Genomic DNA, 14,485 nt, shown 5'->3' on the forward strand with positions numbered 1-14,485 from the left:
GGGGAATGCCGCTGCTGATAGATCCCGGCCTGGTTTTTCTCCACTAACCAATTATGTTACGACCACTGAACAAACTTGGTTGACGAACATGGTTTATGCGCAGCTAATGTAGCGGCTTGTCGAGCATTTGACAAACTCACACCATCCATTTCAAATAGAATTTGTCCCGTGGACACACGAGCAATCCAACCCGTAGGATTTCCTTTTCCTCTTCCCATTCTTACTTCTGTAGGTTTCCCGGTAATAGGGAGATCTGCGAGAACTCTTACCCATATCTTACTATTTCTTCGGAATTGTCCGCTCATAGTACGATGGAAATGTCCTATTATAGCCCGACGCGCTGCTTCAATGGCTCGATATGAAAGACGACCAGCTATACAACTTTGAGTGCCATATCTTCCAAAACCAAGTTGTGTACCGTCCGGTTTGCAACCCCTACTACATCTGCCTTTACGATATTTACTATATTTCGTACGTTTCGGATATAGCACGTCCCTTTTTTTTACTATATGAAATCCACACTTTGACACCTGAGATTCCGTAACGAGTAGATACTGGAGCAGGAGCATAATCTATTTTCTGGTTAAATACGTTACGAGATGTTTTTCCAAACTTTCCGCATTCAGTTCTAGCTATTTCTGCACCTTCTGATCGACCTGAACAACATATACGGATCCCCTCCACCCCTTTTTTCATTACTAATTTCATATTCTTCACTATTTTACTAAAAATAGAACGAAATGATCTTGTTTTGTTTCTCGGTTGAAAAGAGATGTCTTGAGCAATCGGAGAAGCACTTTGATAAACAGATTTTATCTTGACCGACTCAATTAAGGTATTAGTCTTTGCTCTATTAGACAACAAAGATCGCATTTTTTGCACTTCGTTCAAATAATAGTTGTATCCGTATGGAATTCTTCTCTTTCTCAGTATGATTTCTATCATCATCTCTATTCCTTTTAGAAATTCTCCTATCCTACCTAGGAATTTATCTATTAATTCCATTACCTTATCCTTACCCAAAAGGTTAAAACATTTTTTCCTTAATTGACCTAGGACTTTTTCCCGGGCATCCTCAAAATAAAGGTTATTATACACCCCAACCCCATCCCTTGGAAAGAAAAAGGTAGCACCGAAGAAAGGAAAAAGCGAGATGGTGGTTTTTGTTGTTCCCGCGAAGCGAAGATCATTCGCTTGGCGAATGAAGCGGGTCAACCTCTTTTTGGCTTCGGCCAAACACTTTTTCTCCTTGGTCAAGCTTTCTACAAAAAAAGCGATATGAGAACGTATTCTTTTATTTAAGCTTCTTTCCTGTGCATTAGCTCCCCCCATCGTAGATGGTTCAGTCACGCCCGGTGCCACGAAATGATTTAGAACGGAGACGGGGTCGAAATGCATTTGGTTCTTTGTATTCAATAAGTATTGCATGACCGAATAATGAAAGGAGGGGCACACTGCAGGGAGGGTACTTTTAAGTATATGACTCGTCGGGCCGTCGGAGCGGGACTTCTTTGGGAAAAAGAACTTGAATAACTTCGTTTTTCTGAAGGAGTCGTCATTTTCTATCACGAATGCTATGTCATTTACAACCCCGGCGTATTTCGGATGCTTGAAGGCCCCGCTGACCCGAAGTGATTTAGAAAGATTCTTCTTTATCGATGGTGATCGGTCATGGTATCCATAGCCTTGTTTATTTTTCGGCCAAATCCTTCTTTCGTTTTGCTTCTCCCGGTCGTCGAGCCTGATCGACTCGACTCTTTTCCCTGCCACCCGGCCTCTCACTTCGTTTTGTTTTTCTTCTGTACCGTCGTTTGAATGAAGACACCCGATCGGCCCGACTTCCCCAAATGCCCACCACCGGCCCTTCTCCTTTCCGGTTCTGGATTTTGCGCCTCGTTTCAGTCGTCGTGGTCGACGGGGAAGAAAGAAATGAATGAATGTTCTTTTAGGAAAATGTAGAATAATACACCTACCAAGACGAAAGCCAAAGGCGAGTCTCGTAGGTGGACGTATCGAACCGAAATAAGATCTCATATTGACATCTTGATACACTGATTTACCATAATAATAAATAGAGTCAATGGTGACGGAGCCGTGGGAAGAGCCGCTTCTTTCTTGCTTGATAGGGGGGGGCTTCCATTCACCAGCGCAGACTAAAAGTGCTCTCCGAACCGTGCTGGATAGTCACCCATCACACGGCTCTCAAACCCAACCTGTGGTGAATCCAATCCCGGGGGACAAAGTCAAAGCGCTGCGCTTGATCTTTTGCCCTATACTTTGAGCCTCTCCGCCGAGAAAGCAGCGACGCTGCTCGTGATAGGCTTAGCGCCGCTATCGTTCGGTTCGGATAGGATAAGTCAAGTCCCTTCGGTCGGTTCGCTCAGGTGGTCTTCCCGCCCCTATGTGAGAGAAGGGGGCTTCCCTAACGTTCAGACTTTTTCTGAGAAAGCCGAGCGCCCTGAATGAATAAGAAATGGACAGCAAAGGGAATCAATGATTCTTATTCGATCGAGTTGAAGCTAGCAACATGTCGATTACACACCGGAGGTTAGTAAGAAGGACAATGTCCAAAAAGATAATCCGGCCTACCAGCGAAGCAACTGGTACTTGATCGGGTGGGGGGCGGTTTGGTTTCGTGCAAGGCCCTCTTTCAGGAAGAGGTAGTTGTCATTTGAAAGGAAAGGCCCTTTGTATAGGGTTCTAAACCACCCTGATTCAAAAGCCCTTGATATCTTATTAGTAAAGCAATTGAGGAAAAACAAGCAACCTTACTAATCTAATAATAAAGTAGCAACAACTTCTTTCGTCAACTTTCTCGCTTCTTGCTTTAGTTTGATTGCAGCTAGCGCGCTAGCGCTTTACTTACTAATCTAAAGTAAAGGTCTCCTGTTCTGTTCTACGAATCTACAACTCTCTTTACTGAGCGAGACTCCATCCATATCATATTTCTACTAGTGGTAATTCTTTATTTTCCATTCTATTATTTGTTTGACAGTTTAAACAAGGCTCCACTTTAGATAGGTTTTCGGTCTTAATCAAGATAGGTCAAGGGCGCGTCGGAACGGTAGGTAGCTGCTTAGTATCATCCGATAGTATAATATCTTTGTGCTCTTTTCTTAAAAAAAAAGGTCGATTTAGGCTCCTTCCCTTCCACTGCATAGCTGCGCTAGCAGGTACTACGAGCCCTCTGTCCCACGCATCTAACCAGCTCGCGTGGTTCACCGGTTCCACCGAAAACTCTCATTTGTTGAAGCGGAGCATAGTGCGCTTTAGGCGTCGAGCCAGAAATGTCTCTTCTTTCGTTTTGATTTATTCACTGATCTGAAACTTAGCACTTGTTTTCTTATTGATTCCAGGAGCGGCGGCGTTCCGTTCTTGAATTCAGTCTATCCAAGGCGCACTTCTCAGATCAGGCGTAGCCTCTCCAGCTGGGCTAAGGGGCCCTGGATGCGCTAGCGATTGACACATAGGGGAGTGGTTGCCCGGCTTTCTCGGCCTGGTATCTTGCACCTCGCGTTCATGATATCTACATTCAACTGTGCTCCGGAGACAGGGTCAAAGCACGCCCGCCTAGTGTGCTTCTTTCACGACATGCTCTGGTCCGGGGTGTCTTCCAGTGGTCTTCTAGTCTTAGAATCAGTCGTGTCCGTCCCGGACATCTGCAACGTTCTCCCGGGAAAAACAGAAGGAAAAGCCGATTTATCAATAGGGCCCATTCGGTGACTTTCGCGGTCGCCCTCACTGAACCGACTTGAATCTGAACTACGATTAATATCCAGTCTTACCGAAATCGGATTTCCTTTTCGTGCCATATGCGCTTAAACTTGACTTTTCCCCTCTTTTTTCCCAGTCCAATATTTGTTCTCGTCCGTGTAAAAGCAAATTCTCCAAATTGTTGACCCTTCAGTAATCTTACAACGAAGAGGGGTTTTTCCATTGTAAATTCGTACGGAGCAATCTATCGGTTCCGTTCTCTCTCTCTACCTCTTCTTTTTTACCTAACAACCAAATCTTTTATGCCCGGCCATACCAACATGGGAAACCTAGCTTCCCCCCCTTTGAAGTGCATTTATCAGATCAGCTCAGCTCCCCGAGTCAAACGAAAGAGGGTGAAAGGCCCACTACTTCTTCATTCATGGCTTTTATTTTTGATTGATCTCCCTTTCTCATTCGACCTGAGGCAAAAGAGAAGTCATACGAAGAAAAGAAAGGTTCTTTCATGCAATGCATAACGGGCGGGCCTCCTTAACTAAGCCTCCAACTCAATGAATGAAGAGGAGGAGTATGAGGAAGCCGGCTTTCTATATTCTATTCAGATTCAAACAAAAAGGAAAAAAGAACCCTATCTTACTGAAGAATCTGACTGAATGAGGAAGAGCTCTTTATGTGGTCTCACTTTACCACCATCTGAAATGCGCGAAACTTCGATTGGTGGAAGCCAATCCATGAAGATTCTCCCTTTTCTTACGTGCAATTCCCCTCTTTCGGTAAGCATCCAGTATCTCAGCAAATGAACATTTCTCTAAGCTTATCCTCTGACTTATATGTCGTTTGAAAGTTGCTTCAAGGATCCAACGAATAGCTAAGGTTTGTTGACGATCCCTGGCTACAATCCCAGGGACATCATAAATAGTACCAGCGACTCCTACTTTTTTAACTTCGCATATGGGCTCTATATTCTGACGGGCGTCAACCATAAGTTTGATTACATCGCGTTCAGTTCGAGCTAGGCGATGAAAAGTTTGATAAACAATAGCACGAACTCTTGTTCTTTTACCTTCTTTCATGCGAAAGTTGACCAACTTCTTGATCAATTGTTTTTGCTCACCATCCAAGCCTCCCATATAACTGATCATTTCCGAGCAATTGGAAGCCGCTTTCGATGACGAGGCTGATAAATTTATATTACGCGATCCTTACTGTCCATCTTTAGAAGCCAACTCCCCTCTTTCGTACTTTCCTTTCAGGCTTTACCACTCTTCATACCTTCTTTCATTTTTTTAGGCGCTGCCTGAGAAAAAGAGTATACACTCTCGCGTCATACGGCTCCGTCCCCAGGATCCCCCCTTTCCTTTGACCAACGGGTCCTCAAACCAACTTAACTTGTCCTTCTTTTCTATTTTTCGGTAAGCGTTTTTTTTGGGTCACATAAAAATAGAGAAAGGATCTATACGTGTCTGATTCCCGGCCATTCATTCGCAAGTCACTTATTAGACGTGAAAGCTGCTCTAAGTCATAACGGGGAAGGCCGGAGACCAGAGACCGGAATAAAACATCCATTTTGTTGAAAAGACAGAGATGAATGTGGACAGAGCACAGATCTCAGACCGATCGATTAAACCAATTCTTGTAGAGTTTCCCGGGCCGGGGAAGTATTGAATGAAAGTCATTCATGTGTGCCGATTCCTTTATGGTTGACTTAACAATTGGGATACTGCTTTCACCGTACTTTTAATACATCCTTCAAAAAACTATGCGTCTTTCAGTCTATTAGTGAATAGCGAAGCTGGACAGTCTAACATACACAGTATGTAGGACTTATACACACCTTTAGTAGTTCCCTCCGTCACCCCTGTCTTCTGCCTACCAATGGGAGAGAGAGCTTGTTGTACTCCTTCTACCATATTCCTTTGTCTTTGCCCATCGCGTCATTAACCCTAAGGGGCTGGCTTTCTTCTCCGGAGACCGCTACGTGGTCAAAAGTTTTCCCCAAGAGCTTCCTATGTATAAGGAAGGGGGCTGGTGGCTAAGCTTGCCTCAACTCAACGGGAAACTCCCACAACAACCAGAAATAGATCGTTCCCCATTCACTCGATCAGAAGATAAGCCAGAATCGGATGTTAGAGAATGCCCTTCTTTACTTTAGAACTAGACTGTTTTATTGCCCTATTTTCTTTTTACAGGCTTAATTTCAGTCCGGACTTGTAACCTATTCTTCTTGTCTGACTTTCTTGTAGTTGTTTAAGGTGTCTTGCTTTCAGCCTTACAAGAGATTGATTGCTTGAGGCAGTAGTACTTGGAGTTCACTATTTCACATCACCAGTAAGAAACCGAATGACTATTGTTTGACTTTCTCTTCCCTTTCAGTCTCGAGGCTCTGTAAAAGAAAAGGGGAATGGTGTATTGGCCTTACTGTAATAGGGCCGATCCTTAACTTAAAGCAGGAGGTAAGGGTGACTTATAGCAGTTTCAGTTCTGGTGTCGAGAAATAAAATAAGGTAGGGGGATCTTACGAGAAGGAGCTTGAGTTGATAGTCTAAGCTGTAAGTCGAACAAAGAAAGACAAAAACCCTATTTTTTTTTCATTAGCATTGGTAAGTTGAATCATATCATTATGGAGAGTGTGCCGGGATTGGAGACCTGTTCGGATTGCTAAAGACTGCCCGCCTATCACTCATTTGATCTTTGCTGATGATGTCTTTTTGTTCGCAGAAGCTTCTTTTGATCAAATTGAGGCTATCCAACCTTGTCTTGATCTTTTATGTTACCACTCAGGCCAACTTAAGCTTGGAGACGATTCATATCATACTAGAATTTGTTCTGCAAGAGTCAATTCATCTCTTGGCTTTCGCATGCAATAGGTATCCGATTTCAAGATAGAAAAGCGTCGCCTACTTGCTGAAAGGAAAGCAACTATAACAACTTTCGCGAAGGCAGACAGAAGGAATGAATGCCACTATTGAAACTGGATCTCCCACTGCATAGGCTACAAAGTTCATCAGTAAAATAGTATCTATATAAAGGAAATCATAATGTGAACTTGCTGGCAAGGAAATAAGAATCTTGCTTCAAAAGGCAAGGAAATCTCTCGCATGGACCCCAACAACCAATGAAATGGGCAAGGGGTATATTAAGGTAGGCATGTATATAAGAGAAGTCCCAAAAAAGAGATAGAGAAGGATGAAATTGCTAAAAATAAAAAGTATAGGGATTTGCCATATCCACTTTAAAACCCTGAAACAAGGAAAGAAAGTCCAACTTTACACCAGATCCCCCGGAAAGGGACCTCATCTAGACAGAAAAGATAACTCAAGCCGTAAGGAAGACAACAGGGCTGTCTTACAGTAGAATTGATATTTTATAGGCTCCCCTTAATTAAGACTAGAAAGAAGGATGATTTCTCACTTCACTGGCTGACTAGGAAAACTACAAAGTGCTTTATGCGAACCTTCATACTTAGTTTCAATCTATTACACCACAGGATCTTTCCTTGGCAGGATCGACATGGAAAGGATTAGAGCAAGCAAGTCGGGAGGTTACACTGGCCGGATCAAAGGCGTAGAAGGTGGACGTAGTTCAGAATAAAGTTGCTCAGTAAACAGCTTACGGATGGAGAAGAGTCTCAACTGTGAACGCAGCCACAAAGAAAGAAGTATTTTGACTCCTCGTGACTATTCCTTAGCTGTGCCCTTTCAAAGCCTAGACCAAGGGATAAGAGTTTATTAACTGTGGCAGGACCCGAATTCTTTTGTATTCCAGTACTTCTGAAGGGGAAGGTTAGATTGCACATTCCATCATAAATTCAATCCTCGTGAAACATTTAATTTAGAAAGGCTTCGTAAAAGGGTTTGTAAGAATGTTCACCGGTCGGGCTATCTTATAGGCAGGTTGGGAAAGGATAACTCTACGGGTAGGCCTGTTTCATTCAAAGTAGCCCTCGCCGGAAAAGTCTGGAAACTAATGTTTTGATTGGAAAAGGGACTATTCAAGCACTCGTTCCAGCCAACCAAAATGAAAGTCCGGTCCTTACCTTAGGTTTAACTCCCGATTGCTCCCAGAGGGAGTAGGAAAAGTACCGGATCTCTTCTACTTCTAATATGCTAAAATGCTTTAATTACCATAGCTCAAGGGGTTCCTCTTACTCTTCCTTCAGCTATCTTGAAAGGGACTGATATTTGCGGTGTTAATATCAACGAACAAAAATAATAGATATATATATATATATATATATATATATATATATATATATATATATATATATATATATATATATATATATATATATATATATATATATAATTTAAATTATATCTATTAAGAGTATATATACCTAGTTTGACTCTCCAGAAAATTCCTTCACCAATTTGTGGTCCTGAATTTTACTTGTGCTATAATTTGATCATTTATTATGTCTTGTGCCAAATAAAAAAAAAAACAAATGGAATTGTGAACTGCCACGTGTCCGTCTGCTTGATTTTCTGTGTAGGCGAGAGATCTCCAACAGAGTGAGAAAACGAAGAAGCAATAAACCAAATGGAAAAAAAGCTTCGCAAGAAAAGGAGAGGGAGGTAGAAATGTCCAAAACCTAAGGTTTCTGCTACGTGTACACTTGGTAGTTCGTACCCCAGTTGACATTTTCTCGCGTCTTAGGATAGGAAGTGCGGGAAAATGGTAAGAAGCGTAGAGAGTGAAAATTCCCAATCTCAGAGTCCTCGAAATGGATCTCCTGCTGCTTCCAGTTCTTCAACTAATCCGGTGAGAGTTCTGGCGAGACCCGACCCCTTCTTGGTGGTTTGTAGATGCTTCAGCGTTTTGACTGCCATTGCTGCTATTCTTTGTATTACTGTCAATGTCCTTTCTGCTCTCAGATCCTTCAAGAACGGTTCCGATGTAATCTCTCCTTTCATTTCTCCAAATTTTATACTTTAAACGTCGCTCTCTCTGCCCACAATGGTTCTCAGACTGTTATCATAAATTTTTGTAGATATTCGATGGGATATTTCGTTGTTATGCGGTCGTGATTGCGCTTTTCGTAGTTGTTGCAGAGACAGAATGGGCTTTCATTATCAAATTCTGGAAGGTTTTGTATTATATTTCCTTTCTACTTTCCATTTTGGTCTTTCATGTTTATATGTTTTTTGGGATCTTTAATCAACCCGGGGGAAGTGAGCTCCAATGCTGTTATTTGTCAAGAAATTTTGGATAGGCATTCGTATTGCAATTGAATAAGGAGATAGATTTAGGTTGACCAATGTCCTTCCCCGTTAAAGGAAACCTATGGTCCTATTTCCGAAATTTCTGTGTGAACTGAACATTAAGAACCATTAACCGAGGCATCTATATGAATCCCTTGCACTTCTATATGAACCATTACTGTCCCGTCAGAATTGAAGTCACTTTGTCCTCACATCAGCATTGTCCTTGAGGTTGAAGAATTAGTCCCTTTGCCATTATGAGGATATTGTTCTTGCCAATCCTGCTATTGTGAGTTTATAGGGATTTTACTAGGTAGGTAGCAAATTGAAGATTGTTTTTTTGAAAGGATATAACCATTTTCCCTAATCGATTTATATTTGCTAATATCACAAACATAAGGGGAAAACCCAACAAAAACCAATAAGTTCAAGTTAAAATGACCATAAATTCCCAATAGCACAAGAAATAAAAATCACAAGCATTGCCAAACTCACAACATCGCTGTTGTGACTGTGATCCACTAACACCCTGACCAACTAGACGCAAAACCAAAGCCCCAATCACACCAGCTTGCCGATCACACGAGAAGAAACACAAAATCCATCCAAGAAACAATACATCAAGAATTATAGTGGTTCGGCAGGAAAGCCTGCATTCACTTGTGTAGACTAAGCTTAGGCAATCTACATTAGAATCAAAGTAGAGTAGTACACAAGTTTTGAGAACAACACTCACCACCACTCCTCCTAGCTTTTGGGTAGAAGACATTTTGGGTGGAATGATTCTCACGGTTCACTTGTGTTTAATCCCTCTCAACACATGTAAATTCAAGTGCAGCCCATTGAGTCCTTTCACCCCTATCTATTTATACACCACAGGGATGAAGTCTCATCACATTTGGCTAAGAATTGAGGTAGTTATGAAAATAGTGCTACCCGGTGACAATCAATCAATCCAGTTAGCCTAAAACATTGCTAGAACATTTCTCACTTGTTTTACCTCAAACAATAAATTGTAGCCGGAGGCACCTTTTTTAAACCTTTGCGCTATGAAGCATAAATTTTATTCATTGCAAACAACCCCAAAAGCAAACATCACAAAAACTCACAACATCATCACAAAGTTGAGACCAAGTATATCAAGATCCACCTAGGCCCAAGCTCGACGTGAATCTCGATACCTTCCACTCGTCCCGACCATAGCCAATTGAATGTTGTTCTTTAGTGCCAACTTGGCAAGGGAGAGGTTTGGCATTGATCTTCTTCCTATCCCATTCCACAAAGTTCTTGGAGTTGTTCTATCCTGAAGAAGGTGGTATTTTAAGCACGGAATGGTGACGGTTAGATCCTATTCCCTTAAATATGAGGATGTATAAACAGTGGTTTGCATTCTAATTTTTATTAGTGAGAAATAATACATCTCAATTATTCAATCTCTCTCTTAATCTCACATAATTAATTGAGGCCAGAAGATTGTGTTGGTAAGGTATAACTATATTTATTATTTGTAGTTAATTTTTTTGGGAAAAAGGTACATTTGTAGATAATTATGGTTAATAGATATTTATAAATGGTTAAATATGATCATTTTGCTGATAATATCAGTAGATCAGATAGAATTAGAAATTTATCTGTAATTATAGTACCTACTACTATAGATAATATCCACTATATGTACTGAAGCAGGACATGACTGAAGAAAAGAAAAATTATGAAGTCACATTAATTCTCTTTTTCTCATCTCTCGTTGTATCTCAAACTTAGCTTACTTCCTACCAGAAACATATCTTACAAGTCTTTGTGCAAAGTAGTAATTCTCTTTAGTTGAGTCTGTTGCATTCCTACTAGTTATATGTATGTTTTCTTTTTTGAAAATGATCCGTGTGTATGTGTGTGTGAGAGTTTTTATTTCCGCTGAACAATGGTTTTATTTTGGGTTAAATCTGTTGCAAAATAATTCAAAGATCTATTCTTCTATGTGTTTTGTCACAATCTAAATCATTATTTGCCTATGTTTCAGGGCCTGGAATACTGGGCTGGGAGGGGTATGCTGCAAATATTGTATGTAGCAGTTCCCATTGATCACTTAAGCATTTTGTTAATACTTATACAATTATTTTGTCTATAGCGCATGGATATCAGAGAGCTGTTTATCTGGGAAATCCCATAGATTAAACCATTAATGTCATACATGCCCATTTATGTAAATTGAGACAAATGTGGGTCAAGCGCTAGTCCAGACTTTAATAGCAATTGGTTATCATCCCTCAAGCTAGAGTAAAACAAGCTATCTTATACGGTTTGCTACTAGATAAGAAAAAATCACAAAATTCTTTGACAAGTATGTCAGCCCAATATTTGATGCTGTTTGTTTCTTTCCATTAGTTAGGGGTAAAATAAAAAAATAATTTAAAAGTTTCAAGAAAAATCCAACAATGTTGAGTGTGAACAGAAAAGTTAAATTTGATAGAAAGTTCAGGGGAGAAAATACTATTTATCTCCTTTAAATTCTTCTTCTATTTGGCATCAGGATAACATTGAGTTGTTCCGGGCATGATGTTTCTTATAGCTAGACTCTGGATTAACTAAAAATAAGTCAAATACAGTCAATGGCTAGATTTCATCATCTTCTTGCACCCATGAAAGATGTTGACATTTATACTTTTTTTCTGAGCTGAGCTAGTTCACATTTATCATGTTTCAGCCACAATAGCATCCTGTAGTAGTATCCACTTGATCTGTCTTGGAAATAGTCACTATATATATGCAGGACTTTCGGATGTATAGTGAAATATGATCATTCAACAATTTAGCATATGTTTCTGATCCATGGATCAATGTTGTTTCCTCAGCGTCGCTGTGATGACAAAAGCTTACCCCGAAGACAATAAGGAAAGGAAGGACCTTGTTCTTCTCCAAAATATAGCGTGCTACATGCTCCTAAGTTGTGGTGTCGTTTACCTTGTTTCGGTAAGATCATAAAATTTTCAATTGCGGTCAACATTTTATTTGGTAGATTACATTCCCTATTTATGCTTGCTCTTTTATGTCTATTGGGCCATTATTCAATTTCATTTGAAAAGAGATTGTGGGTAAGTTGTTCCTGATCTAAAAAATAATTACATTTGTTATATTTGTGAAAATTCTCAATAATCAAAAACATTATCGGGTCATAATATCTCGATACCAAATGAAGCAAAAAATTACACTTAATTTAAATTACAATCTAAGAAATAATTTTTATACTAAATGAAGTAAGGAAAACAATCTGGATCATGATAAAAATAATCGATCCAGAAAATTCTTATACCAAAATAATGTCAGTTTCAATTTTAACTTTTGCATTTTTCATTGAGATTGTGACAAAATACATTTTTCCAAAGAGTATGACGAAGGCTTCACAACATAATTCGGTTGAATTTCATGTAGGTGTCAATTAGTAGATCTTTGTGTCCTGTTTTAAGGATAACATTTCTCTATTCACTGGATTATCTCATTATCTGATTTTCTTGATATTTTTCCTCTCTAGTTTTTTTTAAGGTTAACTGTTAGGCAGATATATTTTTGTTAGTAGGGGATCACCATACGAGTTATTATTATCTTATATTTGGTTTTAAATACCAGGGTATCTTATGCATCGGTCATCTCAAACGCACTCGTCAAAAGAAAGAAATTTCCAGAGACCAAGCTGTTAAGGATCTTGAAGTAAGGTTTTTGCTTAGTATTAATCCTTGTTGTTTTACCCAAAAAGAAGATGGCGAACAACTAATGTAACTCATGATTTGAAATTTTGTATTAAGAAGAATAAGATGGAACATTTAATTTTCTCTTATCTTTATATGACCTTAGGCAAGATTAGTTTATTGACCAAGAAAGGGAGGATATAATATAATCATTCAGCTTCTTATGAAAGATAAATATTTTTAAAATTTCTTTGATATTTTAGAAATGTAAGAAATTTTAGTTTGATTTATATTGTATGTGCTTAATTAATTAATTGATCTCTTGCTTTCATTTCAACAAATCTCTGTTCTGCCCAAGTCTTGGGTATATTTTGTTTGGTCTCTGTCAACAATCCTGCTTCAACTGACTGACAGGAATTGGAGCGGCAAAGAGAGGAACTTGAAGCATTGCTGTTACTTGAAGAAAGGTTTTGACAAAAAAATGGTATCTTCTAAGATTGTATTTCATTTTCACTAGGAGCCATTGCATCTTTGTCTTAATTCTGGGTTTGGATTGTTTGTATGCTTGTCGCAAACCTTCCTATTTTATCCAAGTGAAAGAAAAGCAAATTCTAACAGGATCATGATATGCCCCTCCTCCTCCTATAAGTTGTCCTTGCAGTGAATTTCGTTAATGATTTGGGAGTTCAATTTGTTTTACAATATTGTTTGTTTATCAATATCAATTGTTTCAGATCATAATTGATTATAGATAGTAAAGAAACTTGTTCTCTTTTAAACCTATGACCAATCTTATAGTCCATTAATATCAATCATTTTTTTTAAGTTATCACTTTGTACTATTATCAAAATTACTTTATTGGTTGTATATTCTCACGGAATATTGGCATATATAAGTTTAGAAAAGATATTAGAATTTTTGTAATCAATTGAGAGATATTACAGGTTTAATTATACTAATCATAGGTTTGGATTTTCTCATTAGCATCATCTTGAAGATTGGAAGACAACAAGTTCTAACTATTTCCAGCACCATACTAGTCAGCCGTATGGATATGCACTTCAAGTTAAAAGAGATGAGAAAAATGATATAAATATTATGCATATTGGAAAGAACTTCTTGAATCTGAGAAAAGGTCTGAAAAATGTAAATATTATGCATATTGAAAAGAACTTCTTGAGGCTGAGAAAAGGTATGAACAATGTAACAAGTTTTTTGTTTTCCTGTGAATATGTATTGGATTATGGACACGTTTTTTTTTCTAGTGTCAATCTTCTTTTAAATATTTGTTTGTTTAGAACTTTAGATGTCCAAAATTTCGTGATTGCGAGTTTTTATATCTTGACCAGATAAATTATTAATAACTTGTTACAAATATTCAAGTTTGATATCAATACAATCCAAACTAATTATTGAATTTACATCTATTTCTTTTATTTTTTTTTTATTAGTTAACATTTTAGTTATTATTTCTATTACCTAATTTTTCAGTTTAGAGTTTATTAGTTTTATAAATACATTAAAATGATTGTAAATGAATAAGATAACGATTTTTCAAAATAGCTCTCAACAAGCTTACAACTTGTTAAATGTATATTCATTTCAACTTGTTCAATGTCTGTATATTCAATATTACATATATTTCTCATGGTCTGGTTAGTTTTATTTATTTATTTTTAATTTTTTATCTATGATTTCAAACTTGTGCAAGATGTTTTAGATTATCAAATTCTTCTTGAGTGAGATTGATGTCATTTAAAGATAATAACCACAATTTTCATCCAGGGAGATTTTTTTGCAATGATTGTGGTATGTGTTGTAAACGTATCCATGTTTTATTAATATTTTACAAACTTGTCAAACCATACAATGCTCTAGGATATTTA

General features: G+C 38.5%; 3 protein-coding genes across 5 annotated transcripts; 1 reads left to right on the forward strand and 2 right to left on the reverse strand.

Annotated features, from left to right (window-relative positions):
- Window positions 1-311: 311 nt before the first annotated feature.
- LOC124917614 (ribosomal protein S3, mitochondrial) lies at window positions 312-3,868 on the reverse strand. Its single transcript, XM_047458002.1, has 2 exons — window positions 3,739-3,868; window positions 312-2,071 (listed from the first exon to the last, which is right to left on the reverse strand). The coding sequence occupies exons 1-2, from the start codon at window positions 3,810-3,812 to the stop codon at window positions 463-465; spliced, it is 1,683 nt and encodes a 560-aa protein (XP_047313958.1). The 5' UTR covers window positions 3,813-3,868; the 3' UTR covers window positions 312-462.
- A 129-nt stretch (window positions 3,869-3,997) lies between these two features.
- On the reverse strand, window positions 3,998-7,811 carry LOC124917615 (ribosomal protein S7, mitochondrial). The gene has a single exon (XM_047458003.1). The coding sequence runs from the start codon at window positions 4,854-4,856 to the stop codon at window positions 4,398-4,400; it is 459 nt and encodes a 152-aa protein (XP_047313959.1). The 5' UTR covers window positions 4,857-7,811; the 3' UTR covers window positions 3,998-4,397.
- A 420-nt stretch (window positions 7,812-8,231) lies between these two features.
- LOC124917617 lies at window positions 8,232-14,020 on the forward strand. 3 transcript variants are annotated; one of them, XM_047458006.1, is made up of 7 exons: window positions 8,232-8,610; window positions 8,705-8,800; window positions 10,936-10,976; window positions 11,768-11,885; window positions 12,540-12,620; window positions 13,013-13,082; window positions 13,565-14,020. In XM_047458006.1, the coding sequence occupies exons 1-6, from the start codon at window positions 8,389-8,391 to the stop codon at window positions 13,070-13,072; spliced, it is 618 nt and encodes a 205-aa protein (XP_047313962.1). In that variant the 5' UTR covers window positions 8,232-8,388; the 3' UTR covers window positions 13,073-13,082; window positions 13,565-14,020. The 3 variants fall into 3 exon arrangements, with proteins under 3 accessions (XP_047313962.1, XP_047313961.1, XP_047313960.1); XM_047458005.1 differs by having other exon boundaries at window positions 8,233-8,610; window positions 13,584-14,020; XM_047458004.1 differs by lacking the exon at window positions 13,565-14,020 and having other exon boundaries at window positions 8,233-8,610; window positions 13,013-13,381.
- The last annotated feature ends 465 nt before the right edge of the window (window positions 14,021-14,485 follow it).

Source organism: Impatiens glandulifera, unplaced genomic scaffold (assembly GCF_907164915.1).
Source record: "Impatiens glandulifera unplaced genomic scaffold, dImpGla2.1, whole genome shotgun sequence".
In the NCBI taxonomy this organism is placed as follows: domain Eukaryota; kingdom Viridiplantae; phylum Streptophyta; class Magnoliopsida; order Ericales; family Balsaminaceae; genus Impatiens; species Impatiens glandulifera.